This window comes from Crinia signifera, chromosome 4 (genome assembly GCF_055691185.1).
Source record: "Crinia signifera chromosome 4, ASM5569118v1, whole genome shotgun sequence".
NCBI lineage: Eukaryota > Metazoa > Chordata > Amphibia > Anura > Myobatrachidae > Crinia > Crinia signifera.
The window spans coordinates 339,260,687-339,281,106 of record NC_139220.1 but is presented as its reverse complement, the minus strand read 5'-3'; the positions used below and the strand labels follow the sequence as shown (position 1 = coordinate 339,281,106).

The 20,420-nt window shown below is 53.9% G+C and overlaps 1 protein-coding gene across 6 annotated transcripts in view; it reads left to right on the top strand.

The window, feature by feature from the left end:
• Positions 1 to 20,420, top strand: part of TMEM95 (transmembrane protein 95) — a 72,119-nt gene that overhangs the window by 15,154 nt on the left and 36,545 nt on the right. For all 6 annotated transcript variants that reach the window (XM_083185892.1, XM_083185891.1, XM_083185894.1 and 3 more), the window contains exon 2: positions 14,830 to 15,010. In XM_083185892.1, the coding sequence (XP_083042018.1) occupies positions 14,830 to 15,010 (181 nt within the window). The remainder of the gene's footprint in view (positions 1 to 14,829; positions 15,011 to 20,420) is intronic.

Genomic DNA, 20,420 nt, shown 5'->3' with positions numbered 1-20,420 from the left:
AGTTAGGGGGTCTCTGCAGTGTAGGGTAAGGGTGACGGTGTCCGGTAGCTGGGTGTCTTCGTCTGTCTCCTCTGAGTATAATGAGACTGGGCTGTTGTTGGGGGGTCTTGCAGTGTAGGGTACGGGTGACGGTGACCGGTAGCTGGGTGTCACCTGTCTGTCTCCTCTGAGTATAATGAGACTGGGCTGATGTTGGGGGGTCTCTGCAGTGTAGGGTACGGGTGACGGTGACCGGTAGCTGGGTGTCATCCGTCTGTCTCCTCTGAGTATAATGAGACTGGGCTGATGTTGGGGGGTCTCTGCAGTGTAGGGTACGGGTGACGGTGACCGGTAGCTGGGTGTCATCCTGTCTGTCTCCTCTGAGTATAATGAGGACTGGGCTGATGTTGGGGGGTCTCTGCAGTGTAGGGTACGGGTGACGGTGACCGGTAGCTGGGTGTCATCCGTCTGTCTCCTCTGAGTATAATGAGACTGGGCTGATGTTGGGGGTCTCTGCAGTGTAGGGTACGGGTGACGGTGACCGGTAGCTGGGTGTCACCTGTCTGTCTCCTCTGAGTATAATGAGACTGGGCTGATGTTGGGGGTCTCTGCAGTGTAGGGTACGGGTGACGGTGACCGGTAGCTGGGTGTCATCCGTCTGTCTCCTCTGAGTATAATGAGACTGGGCTGATGTTGGGGGATCTCTGCGGTGTAGGGTAAGGGTGACGGTGACTGGTAGCTGGGTGTCATCCGTCTGTCTCCTCTGAGTATAATGAGACTGGGCTGATGTTGGGGGTCTCTGCAGTGTAGGGTACGGGTGACGGTGACCGGTAGCTGGGTGTCACCCGTCTGTCTGCTCTGAGTATAATGAGACTGGGCTGATGTTGGGGGTCTCTGCAGTGTAGGGTACGGGTGATGGTGACCGGTAGCTGGGTGTCATCCGTCTGTCTCCTCTGAGTATAATGAGATGGGCTGATGTTGGGGGGTCTCTGCAGTGTAGGGTACGGGTGATGGTGACCGGTAGCTGGGTGTCATCCGTCTGTCTCCTCTGAGTATAATGAGACTGGGCTGATGTTGGGGGTCTCTGCAGTGTAGGGTACGGGTGACGGTGACCGGTAGCTGGGTGTCACCCGTCTGTCTCCTCTGAGTATAATGAGACTGGGCTGATGTTGGGGGGTCTCTGCAGTGTAGGGTACGGGTGACGGTGACCGGTAGCTGGGTGTCATCCGTCTGTCTCCTCTGAGTATAATTAGACTGGGCTGATGTTGGGGGTCTCTGCAGTGTAGGGTACGGGTGACGGTGACCGGTAGCTGGGTGTCATCCGTCTGTCTCCTCTGAGTATAATGAGATTGGGCTGATGTTGGGGGTCTCTGCAGTGTAGGGTACGGGTGACGGTGACCGGTAGCTGGGTGTCACCCGTCTGTCTCCTCTGAGTATAATGAGACTGGGCTGATGTTGGGGGGTCTCTGCAGTGTAGGGTACGGGTGACGGTGACCGGTAGCTGGGTGTCATCCGTCTGTCTCCTCTGAGTATAATGAGACTGGGCTGATGTTGGGGGGTCTCTGCAGTGTAGGGTACGGGTGACGGTGACCGGTAGCTGGGTGTCATCCGTCTGTCTCCTCTGAGTATAATGAGACTGGGCTGATGTTGGGGGTCTCTGCAGTGTAGGGTACGGGTGACGGTGACCGGTAGCTGGGTGTCATCCGTCTGTCTCCTCTGAGTATAATGAGACTGGGCTGATGTTGGGGGTCTCTGCAGTGTAGGGTACGGGTGACGGTGACCGGTAGCTGGGTGTTATCTGTCTGTCTCCTCTGAGTATAATGAGACTGGGCTGATGTTGGGGGGTCTCTGCAGTGTAGGGTACGGGTGACGGTGACTGGTAGCTGGGTGTCATCCGTCTGTCTCCTCTGAGTATAATGAGACTGGGCTGATGTTGGGGGGTCTCTGCAGTGTAGGGTACGTCTGACGGTGACCGGTAGCTGGGTGTCACCCGTCTGTCTCCTCTGAGTATAATGAGACTGGGCTGATGTGGGGGGGTCTCTGCAGTGTAGGGTACGGGTGACGGTGACCGGTAGCTGGGTGTCATCCGTCTGTCTCCTCTGAGTATAATGAGACTGGGCTGATGTTGGGGGTCTCTGCAGTGTAGGGTACGGGTGACGGTGACCGGTAGCTGGGTGTCATCCGTCTGTCTCCTCTGAGTATAATGAGACTGGGCTGATGTTGGGGGGTCTCTGCAGTGTAGGGTACGGGTGACGGTGACCGGTAGCTGGGTGTCATCCGTCTGTCTCCTCTGAGTATAATGAGACTGGGGCTGATGTTGGGGGGTCTCTGCAGTGTAGGGTACGGGTGACGGTGACCGGTAGCTGGGTGTCATCCGTCTGTCTCCTCTGAGTATAATGAGACTGGGCTGATGTTGGGGGGTCTCTGCAGTGTAGGGTACGGGTGACGGTGACCGGTAGCTGGGTGTCATCCGTCTGTCTCCTCTGAGTATAATGAGACTGGGCTGATGTTGGGGGATCTCTGCAGTGTATGGTACGGGTGATGGTGACCGGTAGCTGGGTGTCATCCGTCTGTCTCCTCTGAGTATAATGAGACTGGGCTGATGTTGGGGGATCTCTGCAGTGTATGGTACGGGTGACGGTGACCGGTAGCTGGGTGTCATCCGTCTGTCTCCTCTGAGTATAATGAGACTGGGCTGATGTTGGGGGTCTCTGCAGTGTAGGGTACGGGTGACGGTGACCGGTAGCTGGGTGTCATCCGTCTGTCTCCTCTGAGTATAATGAGACTGGGCTGATGTTGGGGGTCTCTGCAGTGTAGGGTACGGGTGACGGTGACCGGTAGCTGGGTGTCATCCGTCTGTCTCCTCTGAGTATAATGAGACTGGGCTGATGTTGGGGGGTCTCTGCAGTGTAGGGTACGGGTGACGGTGACCGGTAGCTGGGTGTCATCCGTCTGTCTCCTCTGAGTATAATGAGACTGGGCTGATGTTTGGGGGTCTCTGCAGTGTAGGGTACGGGTGACGGTGACCGGTAGCTGGGTATCATCCGTCTGTCTCCTCTGAGTATAATGAGACTGGGCTGATGTTGGGGTCTCTGCAGTGTAGGGTACGGGTGATGCTGACCGGTAGCTGGGTGTCATCCGTCTGTCTCCTCTAAGTATAATGAGACTGGGCTGATGTTGGGGGTCTCTGCAGTGTAGGGTACGGGTGACGGTGACCGGTAGCTGGGTGTCATCCGTCTGTCTCCTCTGAGTATAATGAGACTGGGCTGATGTTGGGGGGTCTCTGCAGTGTAGGGTACGGGTGACGGTGACCGGTAGCTGGGTGTCACCCGTCTGTCTCCTCTGAGTATAATGAGACTGGGCTGATGTTGGGGGTCTCTGCAGTGTAAGGTACGGGTGACGGTGACAGGTAGCTGGGTGTCATCCGTCTGTCTCCTCTGAGTATAATGAGACTGGGCTGATGTTGGGGGTCTCTGCAGTGTAAGGTACGGGTGACGGTGACCGGTAGCTGGGTGTCACCCGTCTGTCTCCTCTGAGTATAATGAGACTGGGCTGATGTTGGGGGTCTCTGTAGTGTAGGGTACGGGTGACGGTGACAGGTAGCTGGGTGTCATCCGTCTGTCTCCTCTGAGTATAATGAGACTGGGCTGATGTTGGGGGTCTCTGTAGTGTAGGGTACGGGTGACGGTGACAGGTAGCTGGGTGTCATCCGTCTGTCTCCTCTGAGTATAATGAGACTGGGCTGATGTTGGGGGGTCTCTGCAGTGTAGGGTACGGGTGACGGTGACCGGTATCTGGGTGTCATCCGTCTGTCTCCTCTGAGTATAATGAGACTGGGCTGATGTTGGGTCTCTGCAGTGTAGGGTACGGGTGACGGTGACCGGTAGCTGGGTGTCATCCGTCTGTCTCCTCTGAGTATAATGAGACTGGGCTGATGTTGGGGGGTCTCTGCAGTGTAGGGTACGGGTGACGGTGACCGGTAGCTGGGTGTCATCCGTCTGTCTCCTCTGAGTATAATGAGACTGGGCTGATGTTGGGGGGTCTCTGCAGTGTAGGGTACGGGTGACGATGACCGGTAGCTGGGTGTCATCCGTCTGTCTCCTCTGAGTATAATGAGACTGGGCTGATGTTGGGGGGTCTCTGCAGTGTAGGGTACGGGTGACGGTGACCGGTAGCTGGGTGTCACCCGTCTGTCTCCTCTGAGTATAATGAGACTGGGCTGATGTTGGGGGTCTCTGCAGTGTAGGGTACGGGTGACGGTGACCGGCAGCTGGGTGTCATCCGTCTGTCTCCTCTGAGTATAATGAGACTGGGCTGATGTTGGGGGGTCTCTGCAGTGTAGGGTACGGGTGACGGTGACCGGTAGCTGGGTGTCATCCGTCTGTCTCCTCGGAGTATAATGAGACTGGGCTGATGTTGGGGGTCTCTGCAGTGTATGGTACAGGTGACGGTGACCGGTAGCTGGGTGTCATCCGTCTGTCTCCTCTGAGTATAATGAGACTGGGCTGATGTTGGGGGGTCTCTGCAGTGTAGGGTACGGGTGACGGTGACCGGTAGCTGGATGTCATCCGTCTGTCTCCTCTGAGTATAATGAGACTGGGCTGATGTTGGGGGGTCTCTGCAGTGTAGGGTACGGGTGACGGTGACCGGTATCTGGGTGTCATCCGTCTGTCTCCTCTGAGTATAATGAGACTGGGCTGATGTTGGGGGGTCTCTGCAGTGTAGGGTACGGGTGACGGTGACCGGTAGCTGGGTGTCACCCGTCTGTCTCCTCTGAGTATAATGAGACTGGGCTGATGTTGGGGGTCTCTGCAGTGTAGGGTACGGGTGATGGTGACCGGTAGCTGGGTGTCATCCGTCTGTCTCCTCTGAGTATAATGAGACTGGGCTGATGTTGGGGGTCTCTGCAGTGTAGGGTACGGGTGACGGTGACCGGTAGCTGGGTGTCATCCGTCTGTCTCCTCTGAGTATAATGAGACTGGGCTGATGTTGGGGGTCTCTGCAGTGTAGGGTACGGGTGACGGTGACCGGTAGCTGGGTGTCATCCGTCAGTCTCCTCTGAGTATAATGAGACTGGGCTGATGTTGGGGGTCTCTGCAGTGTAGGGTACGGGTGACGGTGACCGGTAGCTGGGTGTCATCCGTCTGTTTCCTCTGAGTATAATGAGACTGGGCTGATGTTGGGGGGTCTCTGCAGTGTAGGGTACGGGTGACGGTGACCGGTAGCTGGGTGTCACCCGTCTGTCTCCTCTGAGTATAATGAGACTGGGCTGATGTTGGGGGTCTCTGCAGTGTAGGGTACGGGTGACGGTGACCGGTAGCTGGGTGTCATCCGTCTGTCTCCTCTGAGTATAATGAGACTGGGCTGATGTTGGGGGTCTCTGCAGTGTAGGGTACGGGTGACGGTGACCGGTAGCTGGGTGTCATCCGTCTGTCTCCTCTGAGTATAATGAGACTGGGCTGATGTTGGGGGTCTCTGCAGTGTAGGGTACGGGTGACGGTGACCGGTAGCTGGGTGTCATCCGTCTGTCTCCTCTGAGTATAATGAGACTGGGCTGATGTCGGGGGTCTCTGCAGTGTAGGGTACGGGTGACGGTGACCGGAAGCTGGGTGTCACCCGTCTGTCTCCTCTGAGTATAATGAGACTGGGCTGATGTTGGGGGGTCTCTGCAGTGTAGGGTACGGGTGACGGTAACCGGTAGCTGGGTGTCATCCATCTGTCTCCTCTGAGTATAATGAGACTGGGCTGATGTTGGGGGGTCTCTGCAGTGTAGGGTACGGGTGACGGTGACCGGTAGCTGGGTGTCATCCGTCTGTCTCCTCTGAGTATAATGAGACTGGGCTGATGTTGGGGGGTCTCTGCAGTGTAGGGTACATTTGACGGTGTCCGGTAGCTGGGTGTCATCCGTCTGTCTCCTCTGAGTATAATGAGACTGGGCTGATGTTGGGGGTCTCTGCAGTGTAGGGTACGGGTGACGGTGACCGGTAGCTGGGTGTCATCCGTCTGTCTCCTCTGAGTATAATGAGACTGGGCTGATGTTGGGGGGTCTCTGCAGTGTATGGTACGGGTGACGGTGACCGGTAGCTGGGTGTCACCCGTCTGTCTCCTCTGAGTATAATGAGACTGGGCTGATGTTGGGGGGTCTCTGTAGTGTAGGGTACGGGTGACGGTGACCGGTAGCTGGGTGTCATCCGTCTGTCTCCTCTGAGTATAATGAGACTGGGCTGATGTTGGGGGTCTCTGCAGTGTAGGGTACGGGTGACGGTGACAGGTAGCTGGGTGTCACCCGTCTGTCTCCTCTGAGTATAATGAGACTGGGCTGATGTTGGGGAGGTCTCTGCAGTGTAGGGTACGGGTGACGGTGACCGGTAGCTGGGTGTCATCCGTCTGTCTCCTCTGAGTATAATGAGACTGGGCTGATGTTGGGGGTCTCTGCAGTGTAGGGTACGGGTGACGGTGACCGGTAGCTGGGTGTCATCCGTCTGTCTCCTCTGAGTATAATGAGACTGGGCTGATGTTGGGGGGTCTCTGCGGTGTAGGGTACTGGTGACGGGTGACCGGTAGCTGGGTGTCATCCGTCTGTCTCCTCTGAGTATAATGAGACTGGGCTGATGTTGGGGGGTCTCTGCAGTGTAGGGTACGGGTGACGGTGACCGGTAGCTGGGTGTCATCCGTCTGTCTCCTCTGAGTATAATGAGACTGGGCTGATGTTGGGGGTCTCTGCAGTGTAGGGTACGGGTGACGGTGACCGGTAGCTGGGTGTCATCCGTCTGTCTCCTCTGAGTATAATGAGACTGGGCTGATGTTGGGGGGTCTCTGCAGTGTAGGGTACGGGTGGCGGTGACCGGTAGCTGGGTGTCTCCCGTCTGTCTCCTCTGAGTATAATGAGACTGGGCTGATGTTGGGGGTCTCTGCAGTGTAGGGTACGGGTGACGGTGACCGGTAGCTGGGTGTCATCCGTCTGTCTCCTCTGAGTATAATGAGACTGGGCTGATGTTGGGGGGTCTCTGCAGTGTAGGGTACGGGTGACGGTGACCGGTAGCTGGGTGTCATCCGTCTGTCTCCTCTGAGTATAATGAGACTGGGCTGATGTTTGGGGGTCTCTGCAGTGTAGGGTACGGGTGACGGTGACCGGTAGCTGGGTATCATCCGTCTGTCTCCTCTGAGTATAATGAGACTGGGCTGATGTTGGGGGTCTCTGCAGTGTAGGGTACGGGTGACGGTGACCGGTAGCTGGGTGTCATCCGTCTGTCTCCTCTGAGTATAATGAGACTGGGCTGATGTTGGGGGTCTCTGCAGTGTAGGGTACGGGTGACGGTGACCGGTAGCTGGGTGTCATCCGTCTGTCTCCTCTGAGTATAATGAGACTGGGCTGATGTTGGGGGTCTCTGCAGTGTAGGGTACGGGTGACGGTGACCGGTAGCTGGGTGTCATCCGTCTGTCTCCTCTGAGTATAATGAGACTGGGCTGATGTTGGGGGGTCTCTGCGGTGTAGGGTGCGGGTGACGGTGACCGGTAGCTGGGTGTCACCCGTCTGTCTCCTCTGAGTATAATGAGACTGGGCTGATGTTGGGGGTCTCTGCAGTGTAGGGTACGGGTGACGGTGACCGGTAGCTGGGTGTCACCCGTCTGTCTCCTCTGAGTATAATGAGACTGGGCTGATGTTGGGGGGTCTCTGCGGTGTATGGTACGGGTGACGGTGACCGGTAGCTGGGTGTCATCCGTCTGTCTCCTCTGAGTATAATGAGACTGGGCTGATGTTGGGGGTCTCTGCAGTGTAGGGTACTGGTGACGGTGACCGGTAGCTGGGTGTCATCCGTCTGTCTCCTCTGAGTATAATGAGACTGGGCTGATGTTGGGGGTCTCTGCAGTGTAGGGTACGGGTGACGGTGACCGGTAGCTGGGTGTCATCCGTCTGTCTCCTCTGAGTATAATGAGACTGGGCTGATGTTGGGGGTCTCTGCAGTGTAGGGTACGGGTGACGGTGACCGGTAGCTGGGTGTCATCCGTCTGTCTCCTCTGAGTATAATGAGACTGGGCTGATGTTGGGGGGTCTCTGCAGTGTAGGGTACGGGTGACGGTGACCGGTAGCTGGGTGTCATCCGTCTGTCTCCTCTGTGTATAATGAGACTGGGCTGATGTTGGGGGTCTCTGCAGTGTAGGGTACGGGTGACGGTGACCGGTAGCTGGGTGTCATCCGTCTGTCTCCTCTGAGTATAATGAGACTGGGCTGATGTTGGGGGGTCTCTGCAGTGTAGGGTACGGGTGACGGTGACCGGTAGCTGGGTGTCATCTGTCTGTCTCCTCTGAGTATAATGAGACTGGGCTGATGTTTTGGGTCTCTGCAGTGTAGGGTATGGGTGACGGTGACCGGTAGCTGGGTGTCACCCGTCTGTCTCCTCTGAGTATAATGAGACTGGGCTGATGTTGGGGGTCTCTGCAGTGTAGGGTACGGGTGACGGTGACCGGTAGCTGAGTGTCACCCGTCTGTCTCCTCTGAGTATAATGAGACTGGGCTGATGTTGGGGGGTCTCTGCAGTGTAGGGTACGGGTGACGGTGACCGGTAGCTGGGTGTCATCCGTCTGTCTCCTCTGAGTATAATGAGACTGGGCTGATGTTGGGTCTCTGCAGTGTAGGGTACGGGTGACGGTGACCGGTAGCTGGGTGTCACCCGTCTGTCTCCTCTGAGTATAATGAGACTGGGCTGATGTTGGGGGGTCTCTGCAGTGTAGGGTACGGGTGACGGTGACCGGTAGCTGGGTGTCATCCGTCTGTCTCCTCTGAGTATAATGAGACTGGGCTGATGTTGGGGGGTCTCTGCAGTGTAGGGTACGGGTGACGGTGACCGGTAGCTGGGTGTCATCAGTCTGTCTCCTCTGAGTATAATGAGACTGGGCTGATGTTGGGGGGTCTCTGCAGTGTAGGGTACGGGTGACGGTGACCGGTAGCTGGGTGTCATCCGTCTGTCTCCTCTGAGTATAATGAGACTGGGCTGATGTTGGGGGGTCTCTGCAGTGTAGGGTACGGGTGACGGTGACCGGTAGCTGGGTGTCATCCGTCTGTCTCCTCTGAGTATAATGAGACTGGGCTGATGTTGGGGGTCTCTGCAGTGTAGGGTACGGGTGACGGTGACCGGTAGCTGGGTGTCACCCGTCTGTCTCCTCTGAGTATAATGAGACTGGGCTGATGTTGGGGGGTCTCTGCAGTGTAGGGTACGGGTGATGGTGACCGGTAGCTGGTGTCATCCGTCTGTCTCCTCTGAGTATAATGAGACTGGGCTGATGTTGGGGGGTCTCTGCAGTGTAGGGTACGGGTGACGGTGACCGGTAGCTGGGTGTCACCTGTCTGTCTCCTCTGAGTATAATGAGACTGGGCTGATGTTGGGGGGTCTCTGCAGTGTAGGGTACGGGTGACGGTGACCGGTAGCTGGGTGTCATCCGTTTGTCTCCTCTGAGTATAATGAGACTGGGCTGATGTTGGGGGTCTCTGCAGTGTAGGGTACGGGTGACGGTGACCGGTAGCTGGGTGTCATCCGTCTGTCTCCTCTGAGTATAATGAGACTGGGCTGATGTTGGGGGGTCTCTGCAGTGTAGGGTACGGGTGACGGTGACCGGTAGCTGGGTGTCATCCGTCTGTCTCCTCTGAGTATAATGAGACTTGGCTGATGTTGGGGGTCTCTGCAGTGTAGGGTACGGGTGACGGTGACCGGTAGCTGGGTGTCACCTGTCTGTCTCCTCTGAGTATAATGAGACTGGGCTGATGTTGGGGGTCTCTGCAGTGTAGGGTACGGGTGACGGTGACCGGTAGCTGGGTGTCATCCGTCTGTCTCCTCTGAGTATAATGAGACTGGGCTGATGTTGGGGGATCTTTGCGGTGTAGGGTAAGGGTGACGGTGACTGGTAGCTGGGTGTCATCCGTCTGTCTCCTCTGAGTATAATGAGACTGGGCTGATGTTGGGGGTCTCTGCAGTGTAGGGTACGGGTGACGGTGACCGGTAGCTGGGTGTCATCTGTCTGTCTCCTCTGAGTATAATGAGACTGGGCTGATGTTTTGGGTCTCTGCAGTGTAGGGTATGGGTGACGGTGACCGGTAGCTGGGTGTCACCCGTCTGTCTCCTCTGAGTATAATGAGACTGGGCTGATGTTGGGGGTCTCTGCAGTGTAGGGTACGGGTGACGGTGACCGGTAGCTGGGTGTCACCCGTCTGTCTCCTCTGAGTATAATGAGACTGGGCTGATGTTGGGGGGTCTCTGCAGTGTAGGGTACGGGTGACGGTGACCGGTAGCTGGGTGTCATCCGTCTGTCTCCTCTGAGTATAATGAGACTGGGCTGATGTTGGGTCTCTGCAGTGTAGGGTACGGGTGACGGTGACCGGTAGCTGGGTGTCACCCGTCTGTCTCCTCTGAGTATAATGAGACTGGGCTGATGTTGGGGGGTCTCTGCAGTGTAGGGTACGGGTGACGGTGACCGGTAGCTGGGTGTCATCCGTCTGTCTCCTCTGAGTATAATGAGACTGGGCTGATGTTGGGGGGTCTCTGCAGTGTAGGGTACGGGTGACGGTGACCGGTAGCTGGGTGTCATCAGTCTGTCTCCTCTGAGTATAATGAGACTGGGCTGATGTTGGGGGGTCTCTGCAGTGTAGGGTACGGGTGACGGTGACCGGTAGCTGGGTGTCATCCGTCTGTCTCCTCTGAGTATAATGAGACTGGGCTGATGTTGGGGGGTCTCTGCAGTGTAGGGTACGGGTGACGGTGACCGGTAGCTGGGTGTCATCCGTCTGTCTCCTCTGAGTATAATGAGACTGGGCTGATGTTGGGGGTCTCTGCAGTGTAGGGTACGGGTGACGGTGACCGGTAGCTGGGTGTCACCCGTCTGTCTCCTCTGAGTATAATGAGACTGGGCTGATGTTGGGGGGTCTCTGCAGTGTAGGGTACGGGTGATGGTGACCGGTAGCTGGTGTCATCCGTCTGTCTCCTCTGAGTATAATGAGACTGGGCTGATGTTGGGGGGTCTCTGCAGTGTAGGGTACGGGTGACGGTGACCGGTAGCTGGGTGTCACCTGTCTGTCTCCTCTGAGTATAATGAGACTGGGCTGATGTTGGGGGGTCTCTGCAGTGTAGGGTACGGGTGACGGTGACCGGTAGCTGGGTGTCATCCGTCTGTCTCCTCTGAGTATAATGAGACTGGGCTGATGTTGGGGGGTCTCTGCAGTGTAGGGTACGGGTGACGGTGACCGGTAGCTGGGTGTCATCCGTCTGTCTCCTCTGAGTATAATGAGACTGGGCTGATGTTGGGGGTCTCTGCAGTGTAGGGTACGGGTGACGGTGACCGGTAGCTGGGTGTCACCCGTCTGTCTCCTCTGAGTATAATGAGACTGGGCTGATGTTGGGGGGTCTCTGCAGTGTAGGGTACGGGTGATGGTGACCGGTAGCTGGTGTCATCCGTCTGTCTCCTCTGAGTATAATGAGACTGGGCTGATGTTGGGGGGTCTCTGCAGTGTAGGGTACGGGTGACGGTGACCGGTAGCTGGGTGTCACCTGTCTGTCTCCTCTGAGTATAATGAGACTGGGCTGATGTTGGGGGGTCTCTGCAGTGTAGGGTACGGGTGACGGTGACCGGTAGCTGGGTGTCATCCGTTTGTCTCCTCTGAGTATAATGAGACTGGGCTGATGTTGGGGGTCTCTGCAGTGTAGGGTACGGGTGACGGTGACCGGTAGCTGGGTGTCATCCGTCTGTCTCCTCTGAGTATAATGAGACTGGGCTGATGTTGGGGGGTCTCTGCAGTGTAGGGTACGGGTGACGGTGACCGGTAGCTGGGTGTCATCCGTCTGTCTCCTCTGAGTATAATGAGACTTGGCTGATGTTGGGGGTCTCTGCAGTGTAGGGTACGGGTGACGGTGACCGGTAGCTGGGTGTCACCTGTCTGTCTCCTCTGAGTATAATGAGACTGGGCTGATGTTGGGGGTCTCTGCAGTGTAGGGTACGGGTGACGGTGACCGGTAGCTGGGTGTCATCCGTCTGTCTCCTCTGAGTATAATGAGACTGGGCTGATGTTGGGGGATCTTTGCGGTGTAGGGTAAGGGTGACGGTGACTGGTAGCTGGGTGTCATCCGTCTGTCTCCTCTGAGTATAATGAGACTGGGCTGATGTTGGGGGTCTCTGCAGTGTAGGGTACGGGTGACGGTGACCGGTAGCTGGGTGTCATCTGTCTGTCTCCTCTGAGTATAATGAGACTGGGCTGATGTTTTGGGTCTCTGCAGTGTAGGGTATGGGTGACGGTGACCGGTAGCTGGGTGTCACCCGTCTGTCTCCTCTGAGTATAATGAGACTGGGCTGATGTTGGGGGTCTCTGCAGTGTAGGGTACGGGTGACGGTGACCGGTAGCTGGGTGTCACCCGTCTGTCTCCTCTGAGTATAATGAGACTGGGCTGATGTTGGGGGGTCTCTGCAGTGTAGGGTACGGGTGACGGTGACCGGTAGCTGGGTGTCATCCGTCTGTCTCCTCTGAGTATAATGAGACTGGGCTGATGTTGGGTCTCTGCAGTGTAGGGTACGGGTGACGGTGACCGGTAGCTGGGTGTCACCCGTCTGTCTCCTCTGAGTATAATGAGACTGGGCTGATGTTGGGGGGTCTCTGCAGTGTAGGGTACGGGTGACGGTGACCGGTAGCTGGGTGTCATCCGTCTGTCTCCTCTGAGTATAATGAGACTGGGCTGATGTTGGGGGGTCTCTGCAGTGTAGGGTACGGGTGACGGTGACCGGTAGCTGGGTGTCATCAGTCTGTCTCCTCTGAGTATAATGAGACTGGGCTGATGTTGGGGGGTCTCTGCAGTGTAGGGTACGGGTGACGGTGACCGGTAGCTGGGTGTCATCCGTCTGTCTCCTCTGAGTATAATGAGACTGGGCTGATGTTGGGGGGTCTCTGCAGTGTAGGGTACGGGTGACGGTGACCGGTAGCTGGGTGTCATCCGTCTGTCTCCTCTGAGTATAATGAGACTGGGCTGATGTTGGGGGTCTCTGCAGTGTAGGGTACGGGTGACGGTGACCGGTAGCTGGGTGTCACCCGTCTGTCTCCTCTGAGTATAATGAGACTGGGCTGATGTTGGGGGGTCTCTGCAGTGTAGGGTACGGGTGATGGTGACCGGTAGCTGGTGTCATCCGTCTGTCTCCTCTGAGTATAATGAGACTGGGCTGATGTTGGGGGGTCTCTGCAGTGTAGGGTACGGGTGACGGTGACCGGTAGCTGGGTGTCACCTGTCTGTCTCCTCTGAGTATAATGAGACTGGGCTGATGTTGGGGGGTCTCTGCAGTGTAGGGTACGGGTGACGGTGACCGGTAGCTGGGTGTCATCCGTCTGTCTCCTCTGAGTATAATGAGACTGGGCTGATGTTGGGGGTCTCTGCAGTGTAGGGTACGGGTGACGGTGACCGGTAGCTGGGTGTCATCCGTCTGTCTCCTCTGAGTATAATGAGACTGGGCTGATGTTGGGGGGTCTCTGCAGTGTAGGGTACGGGTGACGGTGACCGGTAGCTGGGTGTCATCCGTCTGTCTCCTCTGAGTGTAATGAGACTGGGCTGATGTTGGGGGGTCTCTGCAGTGTAGGGTACGGGTGACGGTGACCGGTAGCTGGGTGTCATCCGTCTGTCTCCTCTGAGTATAATGAGACTGGGCTGATGTCGGGGGTCTCTGCAGTGTAGGGTACGGGTGACGGTGACCGGAAGCTGGGTGTCACCCGTCTGTCTCCTCTGAGTATAATGAGACTGGGCTGATGTTGGGGGGTCTCTGCAGTGTAGGGTACGGGTGATGGTGACCTGTAGCTGGGTGTCATCCGTCTGTCTCCTCTGAGTATAATGAGACTGGGCTGATGTTGGGGGTCTCTGCAGTGTAGGATACTGGTGACGGTGACCGGTAGCTGGGTGTCATCCGTCTGTCTCCTCTGAGTATAATGAGACTGGGCTGATGTTGGGGGGTCCCTGCAGTGTAGGGTACGGGTGACGGTGACCGGTAGCTGGGTGTCATCCGTCTGTCTCCTCTGAGTATAATGAGACTGGGCTGATGTTGGGGGTCTCTGCAGTGTAGGGTACGGGTGACGGTGACCGGTAGCTGGGTGTCATCCGTCTGTCTCCTCTGAGTATAATGAGACTAGGCTGATGTTGGGGGGGTCTCTGCAGTGTAGGGTACGGGTGACGGTGACCGGTAGCTGGGTGTCACCCGTCTGTCTCCTCTGAGTATAATGAGACTGGGCTGATGTTGGGGGTCTCTGCAGTGTAGGGTACAGGTGACGGTGACCGGTAGCTGGGTGTCATCCGTCTGTCTCCTCTGAGTATAATGAGACTGGGCTGATGTTGGGGGTCTCTGCAGTGTAGGGTACGGGTGACGGTGACCGGTAGCTGGGTATCATCCGTCTGTCTCCTCTGAGTATAATGAGACTGGGCTGATGTTGGGGGGTCTCTGCAGTGTAGGGTACGGGTGACGGTGACCGGTAGCTGGGTGTCACCTGTCTGTCTCCTCTGAGTATAATGAGACTGGGCTGATGTTGGGGGGTCTCTGCAGTGTAGGGTACGGGTGACGGTGACCGGTAGCTGGGTGTCATCCGTCTGTCTCCTCTGAGTATAATGAGACTGGGCTGATGTTGGGGGTCTCTGCAGTGTAGGGTACGGGTGACGGTGACCGGTAGCTGGGTGTCATCCGTCTGTCTCCTCTGAGTATTATGTGTCTCTTGTCTGATCCTTGGGGCAGCGAATGTAAGGGTGGTTGTCACTAGTAACAGATCCCGGCTGCAGGATTAGGACAATGATCTTGCCAGGTTAGATATGAGTCATTAATCCAATCTTCTCTTCTTCCTCCTAGATGTGGCCCTTGGGGCTCCTGGTCCTCCTGACGCCCTGTACTGGGTGTGTATTCTGTAAACAGCAATACTGGCACCTGCAGAGCCGCTTTACAGCATTGTGTGAGGATTATAAGGCGGCTGAGAGTAGTGACAACTGCACCCGTCACCCGGGACCCTACAGCTTCAACCCCTATGGCATAGGTGAGAAAATGATCATATACCTGTGCACTAACACATATATATATATACATAAAAGTTCGCTAGTAACAGATACACAAAATTTGCTAAAATAAAGATATATAATAATAGTTCAATTCATTTGATGAATCATTTGCAGTAGTTTTAACATCCAGAAAGTATAGCAATACCAACGCGTTTCGTCACCGAAATGACTTCATCAGGGGTGAGAGAAGTAGTTTGTAATAGAGTACAGTATGCTGTAAATTATAATACAACAGTGTAAGTTTTAAACACAAGGAAAGAATTCATACATATAGATAGCATCCACCCTACTAGTAAGAACCCCAACAACGTTGTCACACACAATAGTGTTATAAGCGCCCCTAATATTATTCAGATGTACATTACACCATTTTGGGATGGACAACAACTAAAGAGTATTAAAACACTTATTAACAAAATGTTGTTAGAATGATTCTCTCTTATCAGTTGTTTGTATTCATATACGTAGTAAAACTCGATGCGTTTCGCCTCAGAAGAAACATTACGGGTGACATTCTATGGGATGAGATAAATGCGCGTTTTTTTTATCGCACCACTTCGCACTTTTTCAAATCGCAAGATTGGCCCGTTTTTCGCATATTTAATGAGATGCGAAAAACGGGCCAAATAGTGCAAATAGATGCGAGGTGGTGCGATGTCTTTAGTCCTGTAAATGTGCGATTTTCATGTCTGAAAATCGCACGTTTGCAGGAAAGCGCAAATAAACGAGTGCGGGGTCCCCCGCCAGAGCATAACCAGCCCCGGGCTCACTGAGCCGGTGCTGGTGACATAAAATCAGGGTCCCCGACAAATAGGGGTCCCCTTGATTTCATGAAACCAGCACCAGGCTCAAGGTCCGGCGCTGGTTCCCAAAATACGGGGGACAAAATGACTAGGGGTCCCCCGTATTTTAAGAACCAGCACTGGACCCAACCAGCCAGCAGGGTAATGCCACAGCCGGGGGACACTTATTATATAAGGTCCCGCGGCCAAAGCATTATCCCCCTGGATGGTCAGCATGGGCAGGGGTCCTGGGGAAGTGGGGACCCCCCCAATGAAGGGGTCCCCCCCCTCCAGGACTTACCAGCCCATGCTGAAAGTCCGGGGCTGTCCCCGATGCCCCTGGGCGGTGGGCATCGGGCTGATGATTTGTGTAAAAAAAAGAAGATAAACTATTGTTTTCTACTGGTGAACTATGAGTCCCAGCAAGCCTACCCCGCATGCTGGGACTTGGAGAACCACAAGTCCCAGCATGCAGGGCATTAAAGGGCCCGCTGGCACTTGTAGTTCTACAGTACAAAAAATAGTGAAATAAAACACACTGACACCCTGAAAAATAAAAGTTTAATACATACATAGCACACACACACTGATACTTACCTACCTTTAGCCCGTAGGTCGGTCCCTGGATCCTGGGTCCGGGCTCCAGGGCTGAAGAGTCCGGTTCCGGGGCCTTGGTCCTGGTTCCGGGGCTGGTCCTGGGGTTCCGGGGCTGGTCCGGGGTCCAGGATCCGATGAAGTCCACAGGGGTACCTGAGGAAGGAAATCCTACTCACCTGGTCCCCGGCGACGACATCGGCATCCTCTCCGGCAGACGCGCTGCTCCTGGCTGCTGTGGTACCCGCTCTCGGACTGAAGAGGCGAAGAGATGTTCATCTTCCGCGCCTTTCCTCCGGATGATTCTATTGGCCGCCTAGCGGCCAATCAGGAGCCGACTTTCTCGGCTCCTGATTGGCCGCTAGCCGGCCAATGGAATCATTCTGAGAAGAGGCGCGGAAGATGAACATCTCTGCGCCTCTCCAGTCCGTGAGCGGGTACCAGCCGGGAGCAGCGCGTCTGCCGGAGAGGATGCCGATGACGTCGCCGGGGACCAGGTGAGTAGGATTTCCTTCCTCACGGGGATAATGCTTTGGCCGCGGGACCTTATATAATAAGTGTCCCCCGGCTGTGGCATTACCCCGCTGGCTGGTTGGGTCCGGTGCTGGTTCTTAAAATAAGGGGGACCCCTAGTCATTTTGTCCCCCGTATTTTGGGAACCAGCGCCGGACCTTGGTGCTGGTTTCATTAAATCAAGGGGACCCCTATTTGTCGGGGACCCTGATTTTATGTCACCAGCACCGGCTCAATGAGCCCGGGGCTGGTTATGCTCTGGCGGGGGACCCCGCGCTCGTTTTTTATTTATTTTAACTGTTTATTTTATTTTTTTTCACCAGAAACCTGCACAGAACATTGCGATCTGTGCAGGGTTCTGGCTAATTCGCCCATCAGAACCTGGTCTGATTTTTGGGCGAATTATAGTCACACTTTATACAAATCGCATACCATTAAATATGCGATTTGTATACTTTTCCATGTGAAAACATCTGGATGCGATGTGCTGCGAAAAGCAGCCATCGCATTTCCAGTGTGTCCAACTTGTTGGCAAAAATCGCATTTTTTTCACATTTTCGGAGCTCATTAAATGGGAAAAAATGTGATTTCGGCCGTTTTTGCGAAAAAAATCGCAAAAGTCTAAAAATCTCACCCCATAGAATGTCACCCTATATGTTCATATATTTGTCATAATCAGATATTATTCAGAACAAAGTTCAACAGAAAACAGATACAGGGAACAGACTTATCCATTGAAGGAATACAGTAGATAGATAGATAGATAGATAGATAGATAGATAGATAGATAGATAGATAGATAGATAGATAGATAGATAGATAGATAGATAGATAGATATGAGATAGATAGATAGATAGATAGATAGATATGAGATAGATAGATAGATAGATAGATAGATAGATAGATAGATAGATAGATAGATAGATAGATAGATAGATAGATATGAGATAGATAGATAGATATGAGATAGATAGATAGATATGAGATAGATAGATAGATATGAGATAGATAGATAGATAGATAGATAGATAGATAGATATTAGATAGATAGATAGATATTAGATAGATAGATAGATAGATAGATAGATATGAGATAGATAGATAGATATGAGATAGATAGATAGATATGAGATAGATAGATAGATAGATATGAGATAGATAGATAGATATGAGATAGATAGATAGATATTAGATAGATAGATAGATAGATAGATAGATAGATAGATAGATAGATAGATAGATATGAGATAGATAGATAGATAGATAGATAGATAGATATGAGATAGATAGATAGATAGATAGATAGATAGATAGATAGATAGATAGATAGATAGATATGAGATAGATAGATAGATAGATATGAGATAGATAGATATGAGATAGATAGATAGATAGATAGATATGAGATAGATAGATAGATATGAGATAGATAGATAGATAGATAGATAGATATGAGATAGATAGATAGATAGATAGATAGATAGATAGATAGATAGATATGAGATAGATAGATAGATAGATAGATAGATAGATAGATAGATAGATATGAGATAGATAGATAGATATGAGATAGATAGATATGAGATAGATAGATAGATATGAGATAGATAGATAGATAGATAGATAGATAGATAGATAGATAGATAGATAGATAGATAGATAGATATGAGATAGATAGATAGATATGAGATAGATAGATAGATATGAGATAGATAGATATGAGATAGATAGATAGATAGATAGATAGATAGATAGATAGATAGATAGATAGATGATAGAGAAGTTCGAGCGCACACAATCACACTCAGCCAGTCCTTTGGTAATTATGTATTATGTGTGCAGCTCACTCCATGGGACCAGATCACGGCTCCCATTCCCAAATGAACATATGAAATACAGTAGATTGGAGAAAGAGCGCAACAATGAGCAACAAATTTCATCGACTTTACTTGAAATAATAACAGCTCACGTAAATAAAAGACAAAGATTAACAGCTACCGCAGGGGAGTGTGTCTGGGGGTGCTGTGGGTGTGGGAGGGGCGCGTGCGGGTGTGCTGTGGGTAGTGGAGTTGCAGGTGAAGGGGTGTTTACGAAAGTGGATGCGGGGTTGCTGCCCTCTCTCACCGTGTGGCCTGCGCTCTATTACACGGACACGCTCCCTCACCCTGTGGCTTGCGCTCTATTTTACTGACACGCTCCCTCAACGTGTGGCCTGCGCTCTATTACACTGACACGCTCCCTCAACGTGTGGCCTGCGCTCTATCACACTGACACATTCCCTCACCACGTGGCCTGCGCTCTATTACACTGACACGCTTCCTCACCCTGTGGCCTGCACTCTATTACACTGACACGCTCCCTCACCCTGTGGCCTGCACTCTATTACACTGACACGCTCCCTCACCCTGTGGCCTGCGCTCTATTACACTGACACGCTCCCTCACCCTGTGGCCTGCGCTCTATTACACTGACACGCTCCCTCACCCTGTGGCCTGCGCTCTATTACACTGACACGCTCCCTCACCCTGTGGCCTGCGCTCTATTACACTGACACGCTCCCTCACCCTGCGGCCTGTGCTCTATTACACTGACGCGCTCCCTCACCGCGTGGCCTGCGCTCTATTACACTGACACGCTCCCTCACCACGTGGCCTGCGCTCTATTACACTGACACGCTCCCTCACCACGTGGCCTGCACTCTATTACACTGACACGCTCCCTCACCCTGTGGCCTGCGCTCTATCACACTGACACGCTCCCTCACCACGTGGCCTGCACTCTATTACACTGACACGCTCTCTCACCCTGTGGCCTGCGCTCTATCACACTGACACGCTCCCTCACCCTGTGGCCTGCACTCTATTACACTGACACGCTCCCTCACCCTGTGGCCTGCGCTCTATCACACTGACACGCTCCCTCACCACGTGGCCTGCGCTCTATTACACTGACACGCTCCCTCAACGTGTGGCCTGTGCTCTATTACACTGACACGCTCCCTCACCCTGTGGCCTGCGCTCTATTACACTGACACGCTCCCTCACCCTGTGGCCTGCGCTCTATTACACTGACACGCTCCCTCAACGTGTGGCCTGTGCTCTATTACACTGACACGCTCCCTCACCGCGTGGCCTGCGCTCTATTACACTGACACGCTCCCTCAACGTGTGGCCTGCGCTCTATTACACTGACACGCTCCCTCACCACGTGGCCTGCGCTCTATTACACTGACACGCTCCCTCACCACGTGGCCTGCGCTCTATTACACTGACACGCTCCCTCACCCTGTGGCCTGCGCTCTATTACACTGACACGCTCCCTCACCCTGTGGCCTGTGCTCTATTACACTGACACGCTCCCTCACCACGTGGCCTGCGCTCTATTACACTGACACGCTCCCTCACCACGTGGCCTGCGCTCTATTACACTGACACGCTCCCTCAACGTGTGGCCTGCGCTCTATTACACTGACACGCTCCCTCAACGTGTGGCCTGTGC